This window comes from Canis lupus, chromosome 5 (assembly GCF_011100685.1).
Source record: "Canis lupus familiaris isolate Mischka breed German Shepherd chromosome 5, alternate assembly UU_Cfam_GSD_1.0, whole genome shotgun sequence".
NCBI lineage: Eukaryota > Metazoa > Chordata > Mammalia > Carnivora > Canidae > Canis > Canis lupus.
Genome location: NC_049226.1, coordinates 82464446 through 82490636, shown reverse-complemented (window position 1 = coordinate 82490636; position 26191 = coordinate 82464446). Strand labels below are relative to the sequence as shown.

Genomic DNA, 26191 nt, shown 5'->3' with positions numbered 1-26191 from the left:
ACACACGCACACATGCTCACACCCTCAGGTCATCTGACTGCGTGGGTGACATCTGCACAATTTCCCTCCCGTTCAGTGTGAAAACCTCCTGCCAGGGACAGCTGATGTGAAGGCTGCTTTTGTGCAGGCGGCAGACTCTATAATTTGCATTTGAAAATTTTTAAAATTATTGCAAATTAGAAAGTGTGTGCATGTGAGACTTCTGGTGGCTAGGAAGGATAAGAAGGCTTGGCATCTTGAAAGTGCATTCGCTGTATTCCTATAGTTTTCTAGATTTCCAAGGAGAGCCAGAGGTTGTCCTTATGTGGAAGCTTAGCAAGGAAGCAGAGGTGATTTTATGTTCTTGGGCAGTCTAGGGGTTGGGGATGTTGGAAGCTCTGCAGGCACCCTGGGGTGAGCCCCTGGGGTGCAGGGCCCTGATTTAATAAAGGCTGCCAGTGTCAGGGGGGAAAAAAACAGCAATTCTACTGCTTCACATGGTACAACAAATCTGGCCTTTTAGATAAGAAGAGCCAGGACTGAGGGGAGGTGAGGTGAAAGACGATATCACCAGCTCCTCTCATGTTTCCTGCAAGAAATCCCTGCAGAGAAGAAACTCCTGGCTCAGTGAGTCACTGGTTTTATAAGCCAAGAGAGGTAGAAAGCAGATTCCAGGAAATATGCAAGAGGAATCTTGGGGAAAGTTTTCAGCTTTAGTGTGAAACTGTCAAGCCTCTCTACTTTTGTAGGAACTAGAGGGGAAAAAGAAGAGCGAGAATGACTAGAAAAACAGCAAGGCGAGAGCCTGTACCTCGGGGCAATTTGGAATAACTGGAGAGATGGCACCAACTCGGCAAATTTTCCAGGCAGCTTCAGAGAAAGAGAAAATACCCTAGTGTTCCAAGGCTTTCCATCTTTCGTAATGTAACAGATATTTACACAGCATCCGTCCAGGTCCTGTGATGGGCACTGGGCACGAGTAGTGAATGAGGCACCAGTCCCTGGCCCACAGAGCTTCTAGCCTCGGAGCAAGGAATTGCACGCACTTAGGCCATGTGACAGGGAAGAAGCTTCAGGGGCATGAGGCCGCTGTGGGGATCCTACAAGGCTTCTTGATACCTTGGGTAGGATCATCCAGACACAAGAAAGGACAGGCTTAATTGTAGCTGGAAACCTAGAATAGAGAGAGCAGGGCTGTTTGGAAGAAGTGGAAGGAGAACAGTTTGGGGAACAGAGCCACAAGAAAATATTGGATAGATCTTTTCTCTTTTTCTATTTTGGGTAATTTGCTTACTTACAAAATTGGGGTGTATGTGTGCATCTCCTAAATGCCAGGCCACCTATTTGGCACTTTCTGTTTATTTACAGAGAAATTCAGTTCACCCGTGTTTACTGAGCTCCCTGAGCAAATAGCTGAGCCCAGGGCTGGAGTAGGCACAAGGCACAGCAAAGGCAAAGGCCCAAAGGTCGGACACCCTCCCTACCCCCGCCAAACATCTCAGGGAAAAGTCTGTCCCTTGGGTCTGGAGTAAAGTAAAGGAAGCTGAGGTCCAAAGGCAGATGGAGTTGATCTTCAGACTTCGTCGAATGGGGAGCAGGCTGAGTTCTAGAGAGATCCATGCCCCGAGAAGCTGAGGCTGGGTTGGGGAGGTCCCACCTCAGCACATTCTCTTCTGTGTGACGTTGGAGATAATTAACCCCAGGACCCTAACAGCTGCCACCACCTCCCTTCAGGAATTCGGCCCTCCCTGCATGACATCTAGGCCACACTCCCACTGCACAGCTCTGGGGGAGAAAGGAATCTCATTACAGCCTTTTAGCAGATGCACTGGCCTGGAGTCACCTGCACCCCAGTCCCCTTGCTGGGACAATCTCTGCTAGCACCCTGGGCTCCCCAGGGCCAAGCCTGATGAGTGCCTTACCCCTGGGCCATAAACCTGCCAGTTCTCTGCCTGTCCAGCTCCTATGGGCTCTCGAGGATCCTGACACAGCTCACAATGGCATCTGGGGGAACAGAGGAGCCCCAGAGGGGAAGGTAAGAGCCTTGGGTCCCATCCCAGCCTGGCAGCTGGTTCACTGTGGTGCACTTGTTAACTTTTGAGATCTAGGACCTCTGAGTCTGAGAATCAGGTGGAGTGACTGGACCTGGGTCCAGCCTTGGTGTGTGGAACCCATACAAGAGCAACTGTCCCTTTCATAAGGGGAGGCAGATGAAAGGCTGCAGTGGGAGCAGCATGGGCATTGTAAGCATGACCAGGAGGTTCCTGAACTAGCATGGAGTCCAGGGAAGGCATTCCAAGGGAAGTGATGTCCAAGGTGAGGCTTCATGGGTAGGCAGGTGAAGGAAAGAGGAAAAAGATCCACAGGACAGCCTATGAAGGCATGAGAAGCATTCAGGATATATTCAGGGTCCCTGGAACTAGGAACTCATGGGTGGGGGGGAACTGGCCAGAGATGAAGGACGAATGAGGAAGTGACAAGGGACAGGGTCCACTCTGCAAAGGCCATCAGCTGCCCTGTGGAGAATGGACCAGGCTGGGTGAAACCAAGGACACTAAAGGGACCAGAAGGGACCAGAAAGGAGGTGCAGGTGGTGCCCTGGCTAAAGGTGGGGTGGGGAGATGGGGAGGACAGGACAAGTGCTGGCTTTTGGGGTGTCAGGGAAAAGGCCATGCAGGCTAACATGAGAACCCGAGAGGGGGAGCAGTTTGGAGGAGATGACATGGGATTGACAGGAGTTTGGGGAGCCCAAAGATCATCTCAATGGGTAAATGGAAGGAGAGATGGGGGCAGGGGCCGAAACTCAAGATATCACTGTGAGGGTGGGAAGAAGACTCTGGAAGTTGTCAGGATGGCCTGGAGAAAAATACTAAGGATGAGAGAAGGGAGCCCAATACCCCAAAAAGCCCACCGAATGACATGAAGAGAAACAGCCAGAGAAGCAGCTAGAATTTCAAGAAGAGCAATCGCAGAAGCCAGAGAGAATTTTAGAAGAGAGGGAGGATGTTGTATATTCAACACACATGGAACAGGTCAAAGGCAGAGAGGACTGGGAAGTGGAGGAGGGTCAGGGAGCGGAGAGGCTTCGGAGTGTGGAGGAATGGTGGTGCTGAGGCTCCAGTGACGGTGATCTGCCACCAGGTCTGAGAGTCTGAGTGTGAGGAGAGCTGCTACCCCCTCCAGGGGCTATCCATTCACAAAAACAGGACTTGGGGCGATGGGTGCCCCCTGGAGCCGGGCAGTATTTTGTAGAACGTCTGATTGCAGGGTGGATACTTCCCAGACGGTGGCGCCAAAGACCAGAGCTGCACTTCTTAGGAGAGGCTGGGGCCAGGTGGGGGTCAGTTCCGGGATCCTGCGCCCTAAGATCATCTTGGGGTGGGGGGAGGGTGTGTGTGTGACCACATACAGGGTGACTGGGACCCTCCCGACTACAGTGCCCTCCAAATCTGTCAGCACAGTTCTCCTAGTGGTGGGAACTCAGAAATAAGCTACATGTTGCTCACCGCAGCCTTTGGCAAGGGGCCTGGCCTGAAAGGGTCCCAGGGGAGCAGCTCATCCCATGATCTGGGAGAGGCGTGGACATCCCTCCCACTTGTCCCTTGGGAGAAAGTTGTCAGGAAGGAAGGAAGGAAGGACGCCTGGCCCAGCCTGTGGGACACAGTCACCCCACCCCAGCACGCCACTATTCACAGGCTCCCCTGGAGGCCAAAACTGGGGACAATAGCAAAAGCCCCACCTTGCCTGGGGCAGAGTCCCCAGGGGAGTCACCTGTGGAGCCTGGCAACCTTAGACCAGAAACATGCCTATTAGGTGCCAGGGCTGGCCTGGTAATGCCTCAAGAAGTGGTGGCCATGTTGTGTTTGAAAATAATGATGTATTCATTGCAAACCATTCTTTATAGAAGTAAAGACAAAAGAAAAAATAAAACCAGGTGAAATTACAATGCCTGGAGGTGATAACCACAGCTGGCACCAGGGCTAAGTCCTGACGGCTCTTGTGGCCAGTGGATGCAGGTTTGCCCTGAGGAGACTCCCACTGCAGGAAAATAGGCAGCTGTGCTAGTGCATTCCTCACATCACTGTATTTATTGTGTTGAGCACCTTTCCCTGCTGAGAGATATGAAACTCTCACTCCCTACCCTACCCTGACCTAACCCTGCCACCTCTCAGACCTCTGCTCCCTCTGCTGCAGCCCACATGACTCACATACAACAAAGCAAGCCCATTGCTGCCTCCAAACCATTGCCCTGCTGTTCCTTCTGGAAGGGCCTGGAATACCCCTACTCTGGGTCATTTCCTCCTCCTCCTTCTTTTTTTTTTTTTATGTATTTATCCATGAGAGACACACAGAGAGAGGCAGAGACATAGGCAGAGGGAGAAGTAGGCTCCCCGCGGGGAACCTGATGCAGAACTTGATCCCAGGACCCTGGGACCATGCCCTGAGCCAAAAGCAGACTCTCAACCACTGAGCCACCCAGGCATCCCTGGGTCATTTGCTTCCTGTCATTTCCCTCTTGTCCTTCAGTTCTTGACTCAGAGAGGCCTTCCCTCTGAGGCTAAAAGGCTACTAAAGTAGCCTCTCAGCCCCATCACTTGACATCACATCACCCTGGTTGTTTTCTCCAGTTCCCTCCTCTCTCTGAAGTCACCGTACTTAGGTGCTAACATGAGGATGATCTGTTTTGGCCAGAGTGTAAACTCCTTGAGAGCAGAGACCTTGCCTGTCTGGTCTGCCACTGTGCCACCAGCATCCAGAATGATGCCAGGCACATAATAGGTGTTCGATCCATGCCTGACTTCCATTTTCAGTAGCCACAGAGTATCTCCAGGCATATGTGCACCTGCTCTGTCGCCTGCTGATGGTCACGTGGACTGTGCCATCCCTTATCCCTAATAGCAAGCCAGTAATCAACATCCCCAGGCACTGCTCTTTTCTTGCCTGTGCAACTCTTTCTTCAGGATGAATTTCTTGAAGTGGAACTGAAAAAGGAGTTTGCCCTTGACATCCTGAAACATACTGCAAAAACTACTCTTAAACCCTCCAACCAATTCCCACTCTTGAGAGTGTCCACTCACATGTCATCCCTCACTTCCAATCTCAGAATCATAAAAAGAAATAGTGTCTCTTGTTTATATTTGCATTGTATTGATTATTAATTTGTGGAGCGCATCTTCAAATTGCAGTTTTAATGGGTGAATAGATGGATTCAGTTACAGCATCAGAAAAGAGAAGTAGGGGACACCTGGGTGGCTCAGCGGTTAAGTGTCTGCCTTCGGCCCAGGGTATGATCCTGGAGTCCTTGGATCGAGTCCCACATCAGGCTCCCTGCATGGAGCCTGCTTCTCCCTTTGCCTATGTCTCTGCCTCTCTGTGTGTGTGCCTCTCATGAATAAATAAAATCCTTAAAAAAAAAAAAAAAGGAAAAGAGAAGCGGCCCCACGAACAACAAACAATGAGGTGACAGTGGTCAAGCTAGGACCCTTGTCCTTTGACACACACAATGGGCAGTAGAGTCCAGCCTAGGGCTGGAGGGGAGTGGAGGTTGGTGGCAGGTACAGATCTAACCAAAAGCCCTGACATCCTCCCTCTTGAGCCTTCATCTGCCCCCACCATTCAGGGACTCTCTCACACACACACTGGTGACACAGAGGTACAGAGACTCAGGGAGGTACCCGCCCTGATTGACAGTGAGTCCCCATGAGTGGGGACTAGTGGACTCACCGTTCCCCTCCCCCAACACGTCTGGTCCCTCAGGGGCTGAGCATGCAGCAGACTCTGCGTGGGGAATTTCTGGCCAATGAATGAATACTGCGCACTGTCCAAGGCATGTGGCCACAGGCACAGTAGGGGGCGGGCTTCTACTCTGCTGGGGCAGTGAAGTTGCATGTCAGATAGCTGTAGCTATGGAGGCTGTGGAGTGGGGTGAGGGAAGCTTCCGTTTTTCTGGATTTGGGGACTTGAACGGCATTACTTGCAAAAGTGGAACTAGCTACACCATATGTGAGGACTTGGGGTTCGCTGTGGGGACTTTTCTCAGGCCAGAGACTGTCCTTTCTAACTCATGGTGCTCATGGTTAGAAATGGCGATGGTTTGGTGTCCTGCTCCGGCTCTCAGCTGGTGCAAAGCCGAGCATGTGCTCGGGGAACCATGGCTGACTCAGGGTGGAACTCATTCGGCTCAGTGAGCTAAGTTGGAGCTCAGACTCTGCCCCTTCCTAACCACAGGAGCATGGAAAGGCCCTGACTTCCCGGAGCCTCAGGTGGCTCCTCTGTAAAATGTATTTCAGCTCTGTCCTTCCTCACCTGCCTCACTGTTGTTGAGAAGTCTGAAAGGCCTCCAACACCCCAAAGCCCTCAGCTACTATCCCTCCTTCAAGGGCACCTAGGCAAGGGGAGAGGACAAGCTGAAGGTTCAGGTGTCCCATTTTCTCACTGCAGCTCCAACATGCCTGGTCCTGGTGATCACAAGGATGAGGAGCCAAGCCTGCTCACAGACAAGGACAATAGGAAGTAGTGCATGCTCAGAAGGGTTGAGTAGGAACCCAGAGGACACAGGTTTCTTGGAGGAGGTGACAGTTGAATCCTTTTCCAACCCAAGTAGAAGGGAAGCTGAGAGAAGAAGCAGAGGCCAGAGCATGGGGACCATGCCCTGGGAGCCACAGGTAGAATGGCACAGTGGAACCAGAGCAACAAAGGCTGGTGGGATGCATGGGAGATGAGATGTGAGGTCACTGTAGGCCAGACCTTCTGAGTCGTCTCAGAGGCTCGACTATAGAGTCTGAACCTATCCTCAGGGCAATGGGGAGCCAGTATGACCTGATTTATGGTTTATTTTTTTAAATTTATTTTTATTTATTTATGATAGACATAGAGACAGAGAGAGAGAGAGAGAGGCAGAGACACAGGCAGAGGAGAGGGAGAAGCAGGCTCCATGCCGGGAGGCCGACGCGGGACTCGATCCTGGGACTCTAGGATCGCGCCCTGGGCCAAAGGCAGGCGTGAAACTGCTGAGCCACCCAGGGATCCCCTGATTTATGGTTTAGAAGATCAACCTAGCTGTTGAGAACAACTGTAGGAGATGAAAGTGGAGGCAGGGAAGCCATAAAAAATGGTGGGCCAAGCCTAGGTACCAACTGTGACCATGCAGAGACATGACCACACACAGAACAGAGTGGTTATGAAGTGAGTGAATCATCCATTAAAAATGGAAATTTTCGGGGTACTTGGCTGGCTCAGTCAATAGAGCATGTGACTCTTGATCTTGGGGTTGTGAATTTGAGCACCACCTTGGGGGTAGAGTTTACTTAAAAAAAGTAGAAGTTTTCTGGAAGTGGAATTATAGAATTCCAGAATAAGAAAGAATTCCCCAGATTGTGCTCTGGTGAGGCCCTATAATCAGTGCTGCCTCATCAAAGCTCCAAGTAATGGCATGGGAGCCAGCCAGAGGCATCCTCCACCCCAGGAGCCAGCAAGGTGCCCAGCCCTAAGTACTCAGTGGGTGTTTGTAGAATTAATTAATAAACAGTACTTGCAGTGAGAGGTGCAGTACATGGAGGGAATGAACTTGAAACATGTTTGGAGGTGGATCAATAGGACTAGAAGGCTAAATGAAGGTGGGGGTAGGAGAGGGAATGTCATGCTTCATGCATTTACTCATTCATTCACTGGCTCATCTAAGTAAATAAATAAGTATATATATATGTAAAATATATGTACATATATACTTTTTTAAAAGATTTTATTTATTTATTCATGAGAGAGAGAGAGGCAGAGACCCAGGCAGAGGGAGAAGCAGGCTCCCCTCAGGGAGCCCAATGTGGGACTTGATCCCTGAACTCCAGGATCACTCCCTGAGCAGAGCTCAACTGCTGAGCCATTCAGGCGTGTGTGTGTGTGTGTATATATATATATATATATATATTTTTTTTTTTTTTTTTTTTTTTAAGTAGGCTTCACACCCAGTGTGGAGTCCAACACCAGGCTTGAACTCACAATCCTGAGATCAAAACCTGAGCTGAGATCATGAGTTGGACAATTAACTGACTGACCCACTCAGGCACCCCATCATCTGATAAACATTTCTCAGACTGGTATCATGACCCAAAGACAGTGGTGATGAGGACTTCCATGGTCCCTGCCCCCACAGAACTTAGAGACCCACAGTGAGGCAAGTTTAGGCACATGAGCACACATGGGCACAAATGCTGCCTGGTAGTGATGGGTGACATGAAGGTAGTCACCGGACATGGAGGGAGAGAATCACAAGGAGAGGCTGTCAGAGAAGGTGGTCAGAGGATGCCTTGCAGAGGAGATGACTTCAGAGTGGGTAAGGACCAATGTGCCAGTTTTGAGAGCTTCAGGGAGGCCAAACCTCTGGCTCAGGTGGGAATCTGAGTGGAGGTCAGTGCTTTGCGGAGATGAGAGGAAGGAAGAAGAGTCCCTCAGGGCCAGTCATGAGATCTAGTGGGTCATTCAGAGGCTGTAGAATAGAAGAGGGTGCTGAGCACAGAGGACAGCTTGGGATGCTCAGCAGTGGTTGGATGGAAGCCCTGGGACTGGATGATATTATAGGGTGGGGAAAGAAAGAGAACCCTGTCCCTGAAAGCAATCCCCAGGTTCAAGGTCTATAGAGAAAGGTGTGCTGCAAAGGAAGGCAAAGAGGAGGGACTGGGAAGTGGGAGACCTGGGAGAGGGAGTGATGTGTGTCTCTTGGAAGAAGAGCTGGTGATGGAGAGGATGCCTCTGCCTCCCGCCCCCCCACAACTTCTGGGTTGTGTAGACCAACCCTGGGAGGTGCAGGTATTCAGGAACCTCTTAAAGTCCCTCAGCCTACTCCTGGGTATGTCTGTGCTACCTCTAAAGGTGAAGGGCTGCCGAGTGAAACCTGAAGGGTGGGGGCGCGGAGCTCTCAGCTGCACCTTAACCCACTCGAGGCAGTATTCCAGTCCCTTTATTGGGAAGGACTGGGCTCTGGCCCACTTGGCCAACATGTACCCCAAGCCCCCGTACCAGCCCCTGCCGTGCTCTGCAAACAAGGCCTGAGGCTCCCCAGAAGCCAAGAACCCACGAGGGGTGAATGCACGGCCAGGTGTCCAATGGCGACGCTCCAGGCCCCACGGTTCCCCTCCCAGAGACTGACCCAGATCCTTTCCTCCAACCAACTCAACCCAGCAGTGGCCGCTCCAGGACCTGTTTCAGGCGGTCACAGATTGGAGGGCCTGAAAATCTCTGGAGACACAGATTGTGAGAAGGGGGTAGGCGAGCGGGGCTCTCCCGGCGGCGCACCCGGCTTGGGGTCAGTGCGGGGAGGAGCGGGACCGGCTTTGCCAGCGGCGGCGGTTCCCGCGGATCCAGCGCTGAGAACTCCCACCGCCGTCGCGCCCTCCGGGGCCCCGCCTCCCCGCGGGCCGCTGGACCCCGCGGGCCACTGGCGGCCCCGTTACCCGAGGGGGCGGAGCGAGCCGCCGACGCCTCCCGGGTGCTGGGGCGGCGGGAGCGCAGTGGGTGGGGCGCGGCGCGCCGGGGAGGAGAGGGCTGCCGGCGGCGGGCGGCGGGCGGCGGGCGGCGGGGCGGGCCCGGCAGCGGCGACAGCGGCGGCGGCGGCGCGACCAGGCCGGGGCCGGACGAGCGCACGGAGAGGGCGAGGCCCGCGCAGCCCAGCGCAGCCATGTGAGTGTCACCAACGTTTCCGGGGCCCGCGGGCGCGGCCGGGGCGGGGCGGGGCGCGGCGGTGCGGGGGCCTCCTCAGCGGTCCCGGGTCTGCCGCCCCGGCCGCGGCCGTGCCCCCCCGCGCCCCATCCCCGGGAGCCGGGCCGCGCGCCGCGAGTCCTCCCCCCCGCCCCCCCCGGGCGCCGAGGACGCCCACAAAAGCCGCCGCCTCTGGGCCTTCTACCCTCGGGAGGCCAGGCCGGAGCGGCCCTTGCCCGGGGCTCTGGGGTGGGCCGGGCCTGGGCGCTGGCAGGGGCGCCCTCCCGGAGCCCCCGTCCTCGGCGGGGAGGCTGGGCTGGGAATGGGGAGGGGGCGACGAGGGGTGCAGGCCAGCCTCAGAGATGAGCTAATCTTCCGGGCCCCACCGGCCGGCCTAAGCGGCTTTGGGGCCCGGCCGGAGGTGGCCATTCCTGGCCTGGCTGGGCTCTTCCCCCAGACGGCTGAAGCTGGAGATGATCGCCCCAGCCTGGCGGGGGAGCAGACCCTGTCCCTGGGAATAGGAGGCTGCTGCGGGTCCCTGCAAGCAGCCAGGCTCGAGCACCCTGCAGAACTGTTTCGGGGAAGGAGCTGCTGACCGAGGCTAGGGATCTAAGCCTGCCCTCGGCACCCTCTGTCGTCCTCTCCCTGTGGAGGCCTGAGTCCAGCCTCCAGAACTGACCCTTCCCAGCGGGTTGTACTGGATTGATTCTAAATCGGTCCAGACTGGCTAGCGGAGCGCTACCGTGTGCAGTCTAATATGGCAAATACAACAATAAAGGTGCCCGGCCACCATGTGTGGGACCTTACCCCTGGGCCTGCCGCATTCACGCCAGCACAGCCTTCTGAGGATTATGGCAATCTGGCAGATGCAGAAACAGGCCCAGAGATGTGAAGTAACATTCTCAAGGTCACACATCTGGCCTAGGGAGGTGGGAACCAGAACCAGCCCTGAATTTTTGCCATTGCGCTACCACTTTTGTGGCATGGGGGGTAGAGGTGGGGAAGAATTAGCATGAGGTACAAAACACTAGAGCGGGACAAGGAGGCCTGGCTTGGCCTCCACTCTACCCACCCTCCCCATCCTGGGTTCTGTGGGGCACCAGTCAGAGACCGAGGCCTGGATTTGGTGAGGGTGAGGGGAGCACGCAGGGAGCCAGGCTGAGTGCACGCAGGGTGGACAGGCAGGTGAGGAGGGCGCAGCTCAGCCAACCCTGGCCCCTCGCTGCTGCTGGGGACTCCGGGCCCTGCCAGGCCCGGCCCAAGGGAGGCCACCAGCCTTCCAGGGCGCCGCCGGCCCGGGAATGTGACCAGCTGACCAGGGAGGGGGCCGGCAGGAAGTGAAGCCACCCGGCCGCCTCCGCCTGGTTCCGGGGTGGGGGGTCCCAGGCTGTGCCCGCGCGCGTGCGCGCCCCCTCCCCCCCAGGCAGCTGCGGCATGACGTCAGCAGCCGGGGTTGGGGGAGTCGCCATGGAGACCGGGACGGGTTCGGTAGGGACCCCATTCTTCTAGCTGGCGCCCCTTGCCGGGGTTATTTTTAGCGTCTGTTTACCTCGGTCTGGGGCAGCCCCGCTCCTGGGCGGGGCTGAACCGGGGACTCCTGGCTGGGCTGCTGGCCCGGGCTGGCATACCGCTGAGCTGGGCAGCGCAGGTGCTGGGACCTCCCGGCCCACGCAAGCGCACCACTTTTGGCGTAGAGGGTATTGAGGGCGGAGGAATCTGGGGCCATGCAGGCGGCCAGGGTTCCATTCCTTCTGCCTGGAGCTGGCGGTGCTGCAAGCACCATAACCTTTGGGATCTGGGATCTTTCCCACCTCCAGAACAGACTTCAGGGCTGGCCTTAGTCCAGAGTCCCCTGGCTCCTATCATTCAGCCCTCACCAAATAAGGTGGGCCTTCGCTCAAAGCGGTTCGGCTCTTTCTTTCCCCTGCAGCAGGGAAGATCCTGCTTCTCCACACCCTGAAATGGCCACTCAGGTGGATATTCTGATGGTCATTTGGCAAGAGTGCAGACCGGCAGTTACATATCCTGATCCGTGTGGGACTAGGGAGTTGGTGATAGCAAAGCTCTAGTCAGAGAAAGAAAAGTGTTAGGACAAGTAGCCTACTCTGAGTCTAGCCTATCCACTCAATTCCAGAATCCCAGGGGTCCCCACCTTGCCCTATGCCCAGGGAGCAGAACCCTGCTTGCTGATATAAAGTGGGGAAGAGACAAGGAAAATTGTATGCAAGGTAGGGGAGCTGGGGTGGGCACAGACTTGAAATCTACCCTTTCAACAACCCAGGATCTGCTCTTTCTTTTTTTTTTTTTTTTTTTTTAATTTTTTTTTTTTTTTTTTTTTTTTTTATTTATGATAGTCACAGAGAGAGAGAGGCAGAGACACAGGCAGAGGGAGAAGCAGGCTCCATGCACAGGGAGCCCGACGTGGGATTCGATCCCGGGTCTCCAGGATCGTGCCCTGGGCCAAAGGCAGGCGCCAAACCACTGCGCCACCCAGGGATCCCTCTTTCTATGTCCGGGCAGCCCAGTTCACTCAGCTCCCAACTCATACTCAGCCCCCTCCCTCACCTCCCTGGTGTGGGGCCCAGAGGGCGCAGCAGTGAACCCCACAAACAGGCCCCTGCTCCCAGAGTTCACAGTCCGGTTGGGAGACGGATGCTAAAGGAGAACTGACAACTGAACTATGTGGTCTTAGGGACCAGAGGAAGGAAGCTATGAGGCGCCTGAATGGGGGAACCAACCCAGGACAGGCTTTCTGGAGGAAGAAGTCATAGGGTAAGACTTGAAAAAAGAGGGGAAGTTGTTCAGGCTGAGAGTATGGGAGAAGGGTACAGGAGTGGTGGAGGCTGCTGCTCAAAGGCTGAGGAGCCTTGCAGGCATTGAGAGAGGGTCATAGAAGCTGGACTAGAAAGACCATGAGAGGAGCAGGGGACTGAGTGAAGGACTGGTTGAAGGTACATAAGGGAAGGCATAGAGGCCGAAGGGTGTTAGGGGTCATGTCAGAGAATCTAGGCTCTATCCCTCGGGTTGGGGGTTACCCATGGATGTTTCATAAGCGTCAACTAGAGGAATGTTAAAGACTTAGAGTCCTGGGGTCCGAGTATCTGGATTTGAATCCTGGCCCTACCACTTACCAGCTGGGTAATCTTGGGCAGATTAATGATTATTAATGATTATTAATATTATTAATTAATATTAATCTTGGGATTTGAATCCTGGCCCTACCACTTACCAGCTGGGTAATCTTGGGCAGATCACAGCAATTAATATTTATTGTGTGCTTAAAGTGTGGTAGTGTGTCCACCCCAACTTCCCTACCCCAGGGACAATTTTCCCTTCCCCAAACACACCCTAGAGAGAGAAGTAGCTCATTTCAGACTCCCAACAGCCCTGGGAGGCAGTTGTTACTATGTTCATTTAACAGAGGGGTATCTAAAGCCCAGAAAGGTTAAGAAATGTCATGCCAGAGGTCACACAGCCAGTTAGCCTCAGGTTTCTCATCTGCGAGTTGAGGCTGATAGGTTTTACCCTATAGGCTTGTTACCAGAATTAAACGAAATGGTGTTTGTTAACTAAGCACAGTGCCTGGCCTATAGAGAGAATTTGACAAAGCACTGTTTTTGGCATTGTCAGATGACTGTTATTGAATAAACAATGCGGGGGGTGCCTGGTGGCTCAGTTAGTAGAGCACACAGCTCTTGATCTCGGGGTCTTGAGTTCAAGCCCCACGTTGGGCACAGAGCTTACTTAAAAAAAAAAAAAAAGAATGGATTGTTACGGGTTACGTTTGAGACAGGGAGCCCACTGAGAAGCTGCAGTAGGGGTTTAGGTGAGAGTCGGTACCAGCTTGGACCTGAATTCTGTGGGGGTGGAGGTGAGGGGGTAGATTCCAGAGATGGCAGGAGTGGGTGGCTGAGTAGATGTGGGGGTAGTGGAGACAGAGGCATCCAGGATGATTCCTAGTTTCTGTCTTGAACAACTGGGTAAAGAGGCGGTGGGGTTGGCACAGAGAGGTTGACTGGGGAGATTCAGGTTTGAGAAGGAAATTGGTGAATTCAGCTTGGGGACATCAAGCTCAGCTCTTTCTAATAGCTCACTCTGCATTGTCACTCAGCTTCCGGGGAGGCAACAAGCAGGCAGTTGGATATAGAGGCCTGGTGCTCAGAAGAGCGGTTTGGGCAAGGAAGAGATAAGGAAGCTGGCAACATTTAGATGGCATTGAGGTGTGGGAGATGTACCCAACCCAAGAGTGAGGAGGATGAGGCTCATTCCGGATGATGAGAAAGACAGATTTGTGGGAAAATAAGACATACAGCCAGAGAGAGAGAGAGGTAGAAGACCAGGAACATGTTGCTGCCTCTTGAAATTCAAGGGAAGGAAGGGCTCAAAGAAGAGGAAGAGAGCTGCAAAGTGAAAAGCTTTACTGAGATCAAGCACGAGATAAGGACTCAACCTTGGGCACTAGATTCAGCACCAGGGAGGTCACTGACCAGTCAGGGGAGTGGTGGGTGGGAAGAGAACTGGGCGGTCATGGAGAGGAAATTGAAGTAGACATCTTTTCAAGAAATCTGACTCTGAAAAGGCCAAATGGAGGCGATGGTGGGGTCCCTGGAGGAGACATGGGGTCCACAAAGGGGTCATTTCATTTTGGAGTTATTAAAGTCAACTTTATATTAAAATATACCTACATAGAGGGTGCATGTCTTAAGTGTACAGCTCAACCTATTTTCACAAGGGAACACACTCATATAGGATCAGGAAATAGACCCCAGGTTAGGAAATATAGAATGTTATCAGCACCCCGGAAGCCCCCTTGTGCCCCCTTTCAGGTAACTAGTATTCTGACTTCTATCACCATAGATGAGTTTTGCATGTTTTTGAACTATATATCAAGAGAACAATATACATGTTCTCTCTTGTGGTGTTGCTTCTTCTTTATGTCTGTAGGATTCATCCATATTGTGTGCAGTTTTATATTGTTTATTCTTTTTGCTGTATATGGTTCTATTATCTACTGATGGGCATTTGGGTGGTTTCCAGGGTTGTTTTCATTTTTTATGTGGGAGTGATTTGAGCTTGTTTGAAGCTTGTGGAGAAAGTCTGAAACACTCATCGTCTGTGAGAAGGAAGAAGGATGAGGAGGGCCACACATGAGGATTTCCCAGGTGGGAAATGAGAGCCTGGATGAGGTTCAGAGAATCTCTCTGTGGTTCCGGCTCAGCTGCCATGTGAGGACCTCTGGCAGCTCCTGCCAGTGTGTGCAGGCACAGAGAGGGCAGGGAGCTGGGTTGCCTAGCACTGGTTTCTGCTAGGAAGGAGAGAAGCACAAAGTTCTAGGCATATTAGTAGCAGGTGAGCGATGGAGTAGTGGCTGTGGATCTAGGGTGAGGAGAAGGAGGTGCAGGGAAGAGAAGGTGGAAGGCAGCTGGCAGAGAGAAAGGAAGCAGAGGCCAATTGAGAGCTCTGTGCAGGATGGTGTTTGTGAAATTTGGGCTGTATCTCCAGTGACTGGCACATGCTTGGCACAGAGTTGCTTCTCAGTGAATAGTTGAATAAATGAGTGGAGGGCTCAAGAGGTCTCAGGTAGAAGACAGGGAAGGTGGGGATACTAGGGAAAGGTTGGAGTCAGTGTGATTGCAATTTAGGAAGGGGGCATTCCAGAGCCACGGATGTTCTGTGGAGGGTGGCTAATGGGAGCAGAAAGGCCAGTGTTGGGCAAGCAATCCACAGGAATACATAGTTGCTAGTATAGGGTGCACAGCACCTGGTCTTCAAAGAGAGAGAGGAGGATAGCACTTCTCAAACTGGGCCTTTGGGCATCTTGCATCTGAATCTCTAGGCTTGTTGGCAGTGCTGACCCCTGGGCCCACCCAGCCTCTTGGGGAGGAAGTAAGCAGAACTGAGCATACAGGAGCAGGAGTATTTATGGGATGGGGGAGCACCAGTCCTCCCAATGCCTGCTAGACCCGGAGGATAGTAGCCTCTATGCAGGCTGGAGTGGATGAGGGAAATTGAAGGAAAAGATACTGGGGGCAGGAAAGGGCTAACACGGGCGGAACTCAGCCATGTGAGCTGGTGGCCAGAAGGATGGGGCTTCATCCCAGGATGCAGCTTCTACTAGAAGGGAGATGCTAGCTAGGAAGTGGGACCTGATCCTCTTCCCTAGGGCCTGGGGTACTGCGGCGTGTGTCTGGACTGAGCACCCCCTCTGTGGATGGGGGCTTTGTGACTCTACCCAGTTCCTTCTCTGCTTCTTTCTTGGGGTAGCAACACATAACATGAGCTTTGTCCCGTCCCCCACTTTTAGCCCATCTCTCTTCTCAGCCTCCCAGACCCCTCCCGCTCAGTGCCTGACACTGCCCTCCACTCCACACCCACAGCCCTTCTTCTACTCCCTCGGCCCCACTTTCCAGTCTTCACATACTCAGAACCCCACCTCCCAGCCCTCTATGCGCTCAGCCCTCTCTCAGCAGTCCTCTGCAGCCACTCGATGAGCTCTTTATCCTCACTGCATCCAATCCAGCCTCCACTCAGACTCTTCATTCTGTTTATCCCTCCTTATTCACCGCCGCGCTCAACTCCCAAACTCCGAACCCCGCTCGAGAGGACCCACTTCACCCACTTCAGTGTCCTCCCCAAGGGAACCCCCAGGCACCCCTCCCGGAGGCCGGCCAGTCCGAGGCCCCGGCGCCCCCCCGGTCCAGCCGGTCCCGCCCCATCCCGGCTGGCTGAGTCAGGCGGCAGGAACTGGGCGGGGGGCGGCGCCGGGAGGAGCCGAAGCCGGAGCCGCAGTCGCTGGGAGCGAGCGCGGAGCCCAGCTCGGTCAGCGCCTAGTGGCCCTGGGCCTGCAGGGACACAGGGGCGGGAGGGCAGGCGGGGGGTGGGGAGCCGTCCCGGACCCACCATGAGTGCCAAGAAGAGAGGTAGGACCCGGCCTGGGGCGCGAAAGCTCCGGGGCTGGCCCCGGGGGGTGTGGGCCGGACTCGGGGGGCCAGGGGCACGTGCTTCGCCGGAGCGGGGCGGGGGTCTGCGGAGGATCCCTTCCCGCTAAGGGCGCGGGCGAAGGCGTCCATCTGTGACTCAGTTTCCAGGTCGGAGCCACAGGAAAGTGGAGGAGGCAGGGCTCTTCTTGGCACTGCCCCCCACTCCGGGAATCCCCCGGCTGCTGGGCGCTGGGAGGGCTCTGGCGTCCGGGCGCCTGCGAGCCGGTGGGGGCTGGAGGGGAGCAGTCTCCGCGGGCGGGCGGGGCGCGAGAGCCAACCCCGCGCCTGCCGGGCCTGCCGGGCCTGCCGGGCCGCTCCGCTGCGCTCCCGGCGTGCGCCCCGCCCGGGGACCTCCTGCGGCCTCGCGGGGTGGGGGCGCGGGAGCGCCTGGTCACGGCGGCGGGCGGTGGGGGGCGAGTCCGGGGGCCGGGCTGGGGAGCCCGCCCCGCCCCCGGGTAAACAGCCGCTTCCGCACATTCTTCGCGCGCCCCGCCCCTTTCCTGCCCCTTCCCAGCCGGGGGAGGGTCCCCGCGCGACCCCCCTTCCTGCACCGCGACAGGCGGAGCCTGCACCTCTGCAGGAAGCGGGGCCGGGCCGAGGCCACGCTGAGTCCGAGGCCGAGTCGCCCGGCCGCCCTGTCATTAGCGCTGGGGCCGGCAGGGTTGTCGGACTCCCGGGGCAGGCGGTGTCCGGCCGGACTGGCACAGAGGCCCGGCCTCCGGAGGGGGCTTCAAAGCCGGACTGGCGCTGGACACCCGCCCTCGCCACCCCCAGGGAGCCCCGCGCGGACTCATTCCATGATGTCCCTGTCGGTGCGGCCGCAGCGCCGCCTGCTCAGCGCCCGGGTCAATAGGAGCCAGTCCTTCGCAGGCGTCCTCGGCAGCCACGAGCGGGGGCCCAGGTACGCAGCAGAGGGGTGCTAATGGGGTCAAGAGAGTGTGACGGGGTTGGTGCTGGGTGTGCAGTGAGGGCTTGGGGGACTCCTTCTTGTACCTTTCTGAGTATAGCCTCTTCTTCAGGAGCTTCCCGGCCTTCAGCCCCCCGGGGCCCCCACGGAAGCCCCCAGCGCTCTCCCGAGTATCCAGGATGTTTTCTGTGGCGCACCCAGCCCCTAAGGTCCCGCAGCCTGAGCGGCTGGACCTGGTGTACACTGCGCTCAAGCAGGGCCTGACGTAAGGAACTCCTTCCAGTGCCTTATCCCAGGATCCCTCCCTGAGCCCTCATCCCCTTTCTGCTAGTGGGAACCTTCCCCAGCCTCGTAATCTTCTTCCTGCTGCCTGTACCCTGGGTAGCTGGAGGCTGCGAAGGTGAGCTAATTCTTGTAGTCGCCCCTTTCCCCAGGGCCTATTTGGAAGTGCACCAGCAGGAGCAGGAGAAACTCCAGGGACAGATTAGGGAGTCCAAGAGGAATTCTCGCCTGGTGAGTAAAGGATTGGCAAGAATGCCCTGGACTACTGCTCTTTGCCCTGGTGGCATGAGGGACAACCGGGTAGCAGGAGCTGTCTGTGACATCTAGGCTGTTTTCTAGGGTGACTTAGCCCAGTTGTGACTAGAAAACAGGATATCGGGAAAGGCTGGGGCTGGGCAGGTTTCTAGACCCACCTTCCCCAGGCTGTGTACACTTCCTGCCTAGGACCTAGTATCTGCCCGTGGGAGCTTTCAGTGGGGTGGGTCAGACTCCCACAGGCATGCACAGCTGAAGACTATAGTGTAGAGTACTGATAGAAAGTCTTGGTTCTTCCCTGGAACAGGTCAGAGCTTCCCAGAGGATGAAACACCTCTGCTAGGTCTTAAAGAATAGGAGTTCTCTGGTAGAGGGAACCTCTTCCTAGGGGTTGCAGGAAAGGGAGTGGGCCAGGGCAGTGGTACGGGAAGGGTCTTGAGGACCCCTATGTCACTAGCATCCACCAAAGGCCAGGCATGTGGGAAGGTGGGTCAGTCCATGCTTTGAGTGGAATGTTTGTAGACTATGATATGAGGGGGAGGAAGGCCATGTAGGAGAGGAGTTACATGGGTCTGGGGAGACAAATGCCCCTGCTGGAATACTTCCTGTGCCTCCTAAGTGCCTCCTCTCATCCTCCCCTGCAGGGCTTCCTGTATGACTTGGACAAGGTAAGTGTTGGAAAGGGTTAGCTCATGGGGAGGGTGAAGGGCTCTGGTTCTCTGGCCCCTTCTGACATACCTCTCCCTCAGCAAGTCAAGTCCATTGAACGCTTCCTGCGGCGGTTGGAGTTCCATGCCAGCAAGGTATATGTGCAGCATGCATGTGTGCACACAACTGAGGCGGTAGATTGGTATCATAGGGAGATGGGGGGAGCTAAGCCCTGGGTGAGCAAACCCAGCAGTGAGTCTCAATTCCTCCACTACCACCCCACTCATCTGCCCAGATTGACGAGCTATATGAGGCATACTGTGTCCAGCGTCGTCTCCGGGATGGTGCCTACAATATGGTCCGTGCCTATAGCACTGGGTCTCCAGGGAGCCGTGAGGCCCGGGACAGCCTGGCTGAAGCCACTCGAGGGCATCGCGAGTACACAGAGGTGAGAGATGGGTGTCCATGAGGCAAAGGCACAGGGTATAGCAGAGGTGGTGACAGGGCACTGTTCTTGACCCCCTCTTGTCCCTGTGTCTCCCCCCCCCCCCCAGAGCATGTGTCTGCTGGAGAGTGAGCTAGAGGCACAGCTGGGCGAGTTCCATCTCCGAATGAAAGGTACTCAGTGATGTGGACAGACTGGTGGTGGGGAGAGGGAATTGTGTACCTGAGACCCCTCGACATGGCTCATCTCCTTCTCCTCCACTCCCAGGGCTGGCTGGCTTTGCCAGGCTGTGTGTGGGCGATCAGTATGAGGTATGAGAATGTGCAGGGAAGGGCTGGGATGGGAGGGTCACAGCACCAAGGGCTGCCTCATCCTGGCTGTTCACCTAGATCTGCATGAAATATGGGCGTCAGCGCTGGAAACTACGGGGCCGAATTGAGGGTAGCGGAAAGCAGGTGTGGGACAGTGAGGAAACCGTCTTTCTTCCTCTGCTCACAGAGTTCCTGTCCATCAAGGTGATGTATCTGCCCAGGCCCACAGGACAACATGATCCTGTGACTCCTTAACCCTGTGAACCCCTCATGACCCTAAGATCATTACCCCTGTAATTCCCACCTGTCTTCATGGCTCTGTGACCCCCGTGACCTTCATGACTGTGATTTCCTCATAATCTAATCATGTGAATATTGGGCCCCTTGGATGCCCATGAGGCTGTGACCCCATGACCTCAGTGACCCTACAAATTCAGACCTCTGCGATTCCCATCCTCCCAGGTTGCTTCAATCCTCCATGGGCCCATCACTCAGAAAATTCTAGTCCCTACAACCTTCTCATGACCCCGTGATCCTGTGACTGTTATATAATCCCTATGCATATTCAGATGTCTGATTTCCCACAACCTCATGACCCCCACACCCTTGTGACCTCATGATGCATTCTTGGCTGTAGGTGACAGAACTGAAGGGTCTGGCCAACCACGTGGTTGTAGGCAGTGTCTCCTGTGAGACCAAGGACCTGTTTGCTGCCCTGCCCCAAGTTGTGGCTGTGGACATCAATGACCTCGGCACCATTAAGCTCAGCTTGGAAGTCACATGGAGGTTGGTGTTGCTGAGCAGCTTGGGGATAGGTCCAGAGGCTCATGGCACCTGCTAACAGCCTCTTCCCTCCTCAGCCCCTTCGACAAGGATGACCAGCCCTCAACCGCTTCCACTGTCAACAAGGCCTCCACAGTCACCAAGCGCTTCTCCACCTATAGCCAGAGCCCACCAGACACGCCCTCACTTCGGGAACAAGCCTTTTATGTGAGTCACAGGCCAGGCTTAGGCCCCACCATCCCCCAGGGGCTTCCTGGGGTGGTCCTGAAATGCTCTTTCCTCTCTCCCAGAATATGCTGAAACGGCAGGAGGAGCTGGAGAATGGGACAGCGTGGTCCCTGTCATCCGAATCTTCGGATGACTCATCCAGCCCCCAGCTCTCAGGCACTACCCGCCACTCTTCAGCTCCAAGACCTCTGGTGCAGCAGCCTGAACCTCTGCCCATTCAAGTCGCCTTCCGAAGGCCTGAGACCCCCACCTCTAGGTCCATGGATGAAGAGGGAGCCATGGCCCCAGCCCTGGCCAATGGGCATGCCCCCTACAGCCGGACTCTGAGCCACATCAGTGAGGCCAGTGTGGACGCTGCCTTGACTGAGGCTTCAGTGGAGGCTCTGGGTCTAGAAAATCTAGCTCAGGGACCTAGCCAGCTTGCAGACCCAGATCCCACCCATGGGGAGCAATCTGGTCCTGTCCCTCCTGCTGTGGACCCTTCCCATTCTGCCACAAGCCCCACCCTCAGTACAACAGGCCCTGCCCACACATCTACAGACCCTGCACCATCAGCACATCTAGACTTGGTTCACAAGATCACAGACTCTAGCACTGCTGACCTGCCAGACCCCACCCATACCACTACAGGCTCTACCTATAATGCCATTAGCCCTAGCTACAGTGCTCCAAGCCCCATTCACACTACCACAGGTTCTACCCACAAGCCGCTGGTCTCTCCACTCACCACTACAGGCTCTACCCCCAGTGCCACAACCCCAGAGCAGACCACTACAAGACCCACTGACAAAGTGATACTTTCCACTCTCACTGCTGTAGGTCCTACCCCCAATACTACAGGCCCAGTCCAGACCACCACAAGCCCCGTCCACACTACCATAAGCCCTACCCATACTACTGCAAGCCTCACCCAGACCACTATAAGCCTCACCCATACTACTGCAAGCCCTACCTATGCCACTACAAGCCCCACCCATACTGCCATAAGCCCCACCCACACCACTGCAAGCCCTGCCCATACCACTACAAGCCCTACTCACAAAGCCAGGATGTCAACTCACACCACAAGTCCTACCCCCAAAGCTAAAGGCCCAGTCCAGAACACCGGGAGCCCCACCCATCCTGTCACAAGCCCCACCCTTATAACTGTAAGCTCTTCCACTTCTTTAGACTATGCCATGCTTCCCAGCCCCTCTACAAACACAGACTCTACTCTCCCAGGCACCCACACCTTGTCCTACGGCTACCCATCTTCCACTCCTTGCACTCAGGCAGATTCCATAGCCCCCAGCACTTCCTACCCAAGTCCCGCCTGTTCCAGTTGGGAACCGCTCACAAGTCCTTCCCCAGACCCACCAGAGCCCATCCTTCGAAGCCCAAGTCCCCCTCCCTCACCTCTAGCCCCTATGCCTCAGCATTTAGACCTTAGCCCGGATGTAGCCCCCCGGGCCCCAGTTCCAGGGGCTGCTGGAAGGGCTGGGGATAGGAGGCTGGAAGAGGCACTGGGGGCCCTAATGGCTGCCCTGGATGACTATCGTGGCCAGTTCCCCGAGCTGCAGGGCCTGGAGCAGGAGGTTACCCGGCTGGAGAGTCTGCTCATGGTGAGGAGGGCCGGGTAGGCTGCAGCAGCACCGGGAGGGCAGCCAGGCAGTGGGAGGTAGCACTGACTCCCTTCACAACCCCAGCAGAGACAAGGCCTGACTCGCAGCCGGGCCTCCAGCCTTAGCATCACTGTGGAACATGCCCTGGAGAGCTTCAGCTTCCTCAACGAGGATGAAGATGAAGACATTGATGGTCCTGGAGACAGGTGAGGGTGGCCAGGTGAGGGGGAAGAGGTAAGATGAGTGCCAGGTGAAGGAGAAAGGCCAGAAAGGGGAACAGGTGAGGTGGGGCCAGGTAGAGCACACAAGGAGAGCAGCAAGACTGGAGGTGGGCAGAAGGGGATGCACTTGCCAGCGTGTGCATCGTATTCACTCCATCCCCCCACGTCCGTGTAGTCCTCATGTGTCCTTGATGCCTGTTTCTAACCCCATCTGTGTCCCCAGTGCTTCTCACCTCCCTCCTGGTCCCTGCAATGCCTGCCTCTCCTGCTGGTCCCCGTCAGCTGGTGATCCTGCAGCTCCTCCTCTTTCCCCTGGCCTCACCTTGGATCTTCCCTATGAACAGGCCCCTTCAGTGCCTCCCCATGCACCCTGGGTCCCCCAGCATCAATCCCCTCTGTCTCAACCCAGGTTTGCCCGGAGAACCCAGCCCCTTGGCTCTCTGTCCCAGAGCGGCCTTTGCCAAATCCCGGTTGAGGGTTGTACCCAGCCCCTCCTTCCTCTGCTGCTGCCCAGGCTAGGGCCCTGTGCCCTGCACCCTTTGGGCCATAATCCCTTGCAGTCCACATTGCATAGACCATCCCGCCTGCAACCCTACTCCCACCCACCCCAGCCCCAGTGGTCTCGGCCATTGTAGCTGGAGGTGGTAAAAGGTAGACAGACCCTGGAGATCCTCGCTACCACCTGCTGGTCCTAGTCCCTTCCTCCTTTTGGAAGTCTTCCATGAATTTACCCATTGTCTGCTGTCTGTACATCGTCTGTTCTTCCATTCTGGGATGGGGGGGACCTTAAATAAAAATATACTGGTGACCACATGGTGATGCTTGCTCCTGGGGTGGTTGACCCCATTTTTCTCTCAGGCCCCCAAACAGCCTGGAGCCTGGGGCTGAGGACAGCCTCGACTTAGCCAGTGCCCGCCCCCTCAGCACGGAGTGTCCAGCTCTGGACGCTGCCTTGGTCCAGCATCTGTACCACTGCAGCCGCCTCCTGCTGGTGAGGCTAGTGGTATTTCCCACACCCTCCTTTTGTAGCCCCTTATCCCAGGGAGCCCTGCACTTCAATCCCGGCCCTCCATTACCTCCTCTGATTTCCATTCCCCACTGCCCCAGGGCCCTAGCATTTGGTTCTTGCTGAGTGGAACACTTCCCATACTCTGGCTATCCCCACCTTGCCATGCATGCCGGGACTTGTAGTCCCTGGGTTCCACCCTCCCCAGTCTTTCTCCTGAGGTCTTAGCTCCTTGGCCACCCCTATTCTCCAGAAACTGGGCACATTTGGGCCCCTGCGCTGCCAGGAGGCATGGGCCCTGGAGCGGCTGCTGAGGGAGGCCAGAGTGCTGGAGGCTGTATGTGAGCTTAGCAGGCGATGGGAAATCCCTGCCACCTCTGCCCAGGAAGGTAAAGGCCCTGTCTGCGCGGAAGCTCCTCCCTTACCTAGCCCCATCTACAGGCCTGTGTGCCCATCCACCTGCTCTGTTGCTGATGGTTGTCTGCCCTTCCTCATAGTGGTGCAGTTCTCAGCCTCTCGGCCCGGCTTCCTGACCTTTTGGGACCAGTGCACAGAGGGACTCAGCCCCTTCATCTGCCCTGTGGAGAGAGTGCTTCTCACCTTCTGCAATCAATATGGTGCCCGTCTTTCCTTGCGCCAGCCAGGCCTAGCTGAGGCTGGTGAGTGGGCTGCCTACGTGCCCCATCTGCCCTCCTCCCTCAGATCCCCAGTGATGAGACCTCAGGAGAAGCCAGGTCAGCCCACCCAGACGTGCTGAGCTGAGCACTAGGAGGAACTAGTGAAGGCTATCTCCTTTGCACAGAAGGACCCAGAGGTGTAGGGTTTGCAAAGAGGGACCCTGGACCTGAGCCTGAGGTGGGAGCATTCTTCCCTGTAAGCGTCTGGGTCCATCCAAACCCTGAGGCCCACGGCACTGCCTCCCACAGTGTGTGTCAAGTTCCTGGAGGATGCTCTGGGGCAGAAGCTGCCCAGGAGGCCCCAGCCAGGCCATGGAGAGCAGTTCACCGTCTTCCAGTTCTGGAGTTACATTGAAGCCTTGGATAGCCCCTCTATGGAGGCCTTTGTGACCGAAACCGCCGAGGAGGGTGAGGCAGAGGCCCTGGTCACAAAGTGGCCTGACTGTGGGTGGTCTGAAGGAGTGGAGGTGTGGATGAGAGCACGAGTGTAAAAAGACCCCACCCCACAAGGCTCCACCTCGTTCCCACCCTCCCTTTCTTCTTTCAGTGTTACTGGTGGGGAATTTGAACTCAGATGACCAAGCTGTTGTGCTAAAGGCCCTGAGGTTGGCACCAGAGGGGCGGCTGCGAAGGGATGGGCTTCGGGCCCTCAGCTCCCTGCTGGTCCATGGCAACAATAAGGTCATGGCTGCTGTCAGCACCCAGCTCCGGAGCCTGTCACTGGGCCCTGTCTTTCGGGAAAGGGTGAGAGTCAGGCAGGTCTTCCTTGAGGCAAAGGCTGGGGCTCCAGGCTCCCAGTATCTGGCTAAGTCTGCCCTCCCCGACTTACCCAGGCCCTATTGTGCTTCCTGGACCAACTGGAGGATGAGGACATACAGACAAGAGTGGCTGGCTGCCTGGCCCTGGGCTGCATCAAGGTAACCCCTACCAACCCATTCCCCCCCATATCCCTGCCAGCCCATCCCCTGCTTCACACCCCTGCTGCCTGTCCCCCCCTCTTCACACCCCTAGAGGCTCCCTCAGCCCTGGGCCCTGGGCCTTTTCCACCTGCTCCACTGGGCCCACCTCAATCTTCTCTCCCCTGGTAGGCTCCTGAGGGCATTGAGCCCCTGGTGTATCTGTGCCAAACAGACACAGAAGCTGTGAGGGAAGCTGCTCGGCAGAGCCTGCAACAGTGTGGTGAGGCCAGGGGATGGGAGATATGGGTCAAGTAGAGTTCTGGAGCATTTTGGCTGGTGGGAGTTGGAGGGAGTTGGTGTCAGGATGGGATGCAAGGGCCCAGATAGGGCTAGGATCACTCCTGATCCCATCCTTACTTATTACAGGGGAAGAGGGACAGTCTGCCCATCGACGGCTGGAGGAATCACTGGACGCCCTGCCCCGCATCTTTGGGCCTGGCAGCATGGCCAGCACCGCTTTCTAAATTTCCTACCCACTGGCTTCCATGCCTCTTCCCCTCACTTTCAGGGCTTACCAGGCACTGGCAGGGAGGGTGAGGGCTGGCTCCAGACACCTCTCCCCCACAGATTCCCACCAATTAAAATCTAATATATTCTTCTGTTGCCCTTGGGTTGGTAGAGTCAGTGCCTGCAGTCAAGTGCCTCCCAGCCTCGGCTCAGCACACTTGCCACAAATCAGTGTCCCACCATATCCCTTGGTTTTATATTTTATTTACAGAGTTTTACAGAAAATAAAAAAGCAACATGCCTTTCCTAATGGCCTGGCCTGGTGCACTCCTGACCCTCTTCTCCAGCATCCTCTGTCTATGGCCCTTCCTGACACTGGTGCTAGTATGTCTGCACTCCCAAATGTGACAATGGCATCTGCTTTAGCCCTGGAAATTCAGGCAAAAGAGAACCCAGAGGCTGGAGCTGGGGTTGGAAAAGAGAGCAGAGGAAGAGGGTGGTGGTAGGGTGTTACTGAGGAGGTCCAGTCTGGGTCCAGGCTGGAGCCAAACCGGAGTTGTCCTAGAGAAAGCCCAGAGGTGCCAGTCCCAGGAATGGCTGGCTCCCTAGCAGCTAGCTCCAGGGTCCTGGAGGCAGAGGAAGCTGGCAGGAGAAAGCGTGGTGGGACCTGGAGCTTCTGGCCAGAAGGGGGCAGCAGAACCCCGTCAGGGAATGCCAGGCTCCTGGATCTTCGCCCAGCCTGGGCAGCTTCCAACCAAGGTGGCTGAGCTAA

The 26191-nt window shown here is 55.9% G+C and overlaps 1 protein-coding gene across 4 annotated transcripts; it reads left to right on the top strand.

The window, feature by feature from the left end:
- The first annotated feature begins 1813 nt into the window (after nt 1-1813).
- On the top strand, nt 1814-25729 carry RIPOR1 (RHO family interacting cell polarization regulator 1). Of its 4 annotated transcripts, none has more exons than XM_038538590.1 (22): nt 1814-2014; nt 17424-17550; nt 17669-17821; nt 17991-18069; nt 18738-18761; nt 18843-18896; nt 19037-19189; nt 19296-19359; nt 19454-19497; nt 19576-19701; nt 20135-20283; nt 20358-20487; nt 20571-22109; nt 22194-22315; nt 23189-23321; nt 23590-23725; nt 23834-23995; nt 24263-24421; nt 24561-24757; nt 24847-24930; nt 25102-25192; nt 25339-25729. In XM_038538590.1, exons 2-22 carry the CDS (start codon nt 17447-17449, stop codon nt 25434-25436), a joined length of 3801 nt encoding a protein of 1266 aa, XP_038394518.1. In that variant the 5' UTR covers nt 1814-2014; nt 17424-17446; the 3' UTR covers nt 25437-25729. The 4 variants fall into 4 exon arrangements, with proteins under 4 accessions (XP_038394518.1, XP_038394517.1, XP_038394516.1 ...); XM_038538589.1 differs by lacking the exon at nt 1814-2014 and adding an exon at nt 9562-9651; XM_038538588.1 differs by lacking the exon at nt 1814-2014 and adding an exon at nt 16449-16589 and having other exon boundaries at nt 22197-22315.
- The last annotated feature ends 462 nt before the right edge of the window (nt 25730-26191 follow it).

Bases quoted from the DNA above. Each gene is read 5' to 3' on its own strand.
- RIPOR1 (XM_038538587.1), top strand. The intron at 17,551-17,668 runs GTACGCAGCAGA...CCTCTTCTTCAG, and splicing joins AGCCACGAGCGGGGGCCCAG to GAGCTTCCCGGCCTTCAGCC. The intron at 23,996-24,262 runs GTGAGTGGGCTG...TGCCTCCCACAG, and splicing joins GCCAGGCCTAGCTGAGGCTG to TGTGTGTCAAGTTCCTGGAG.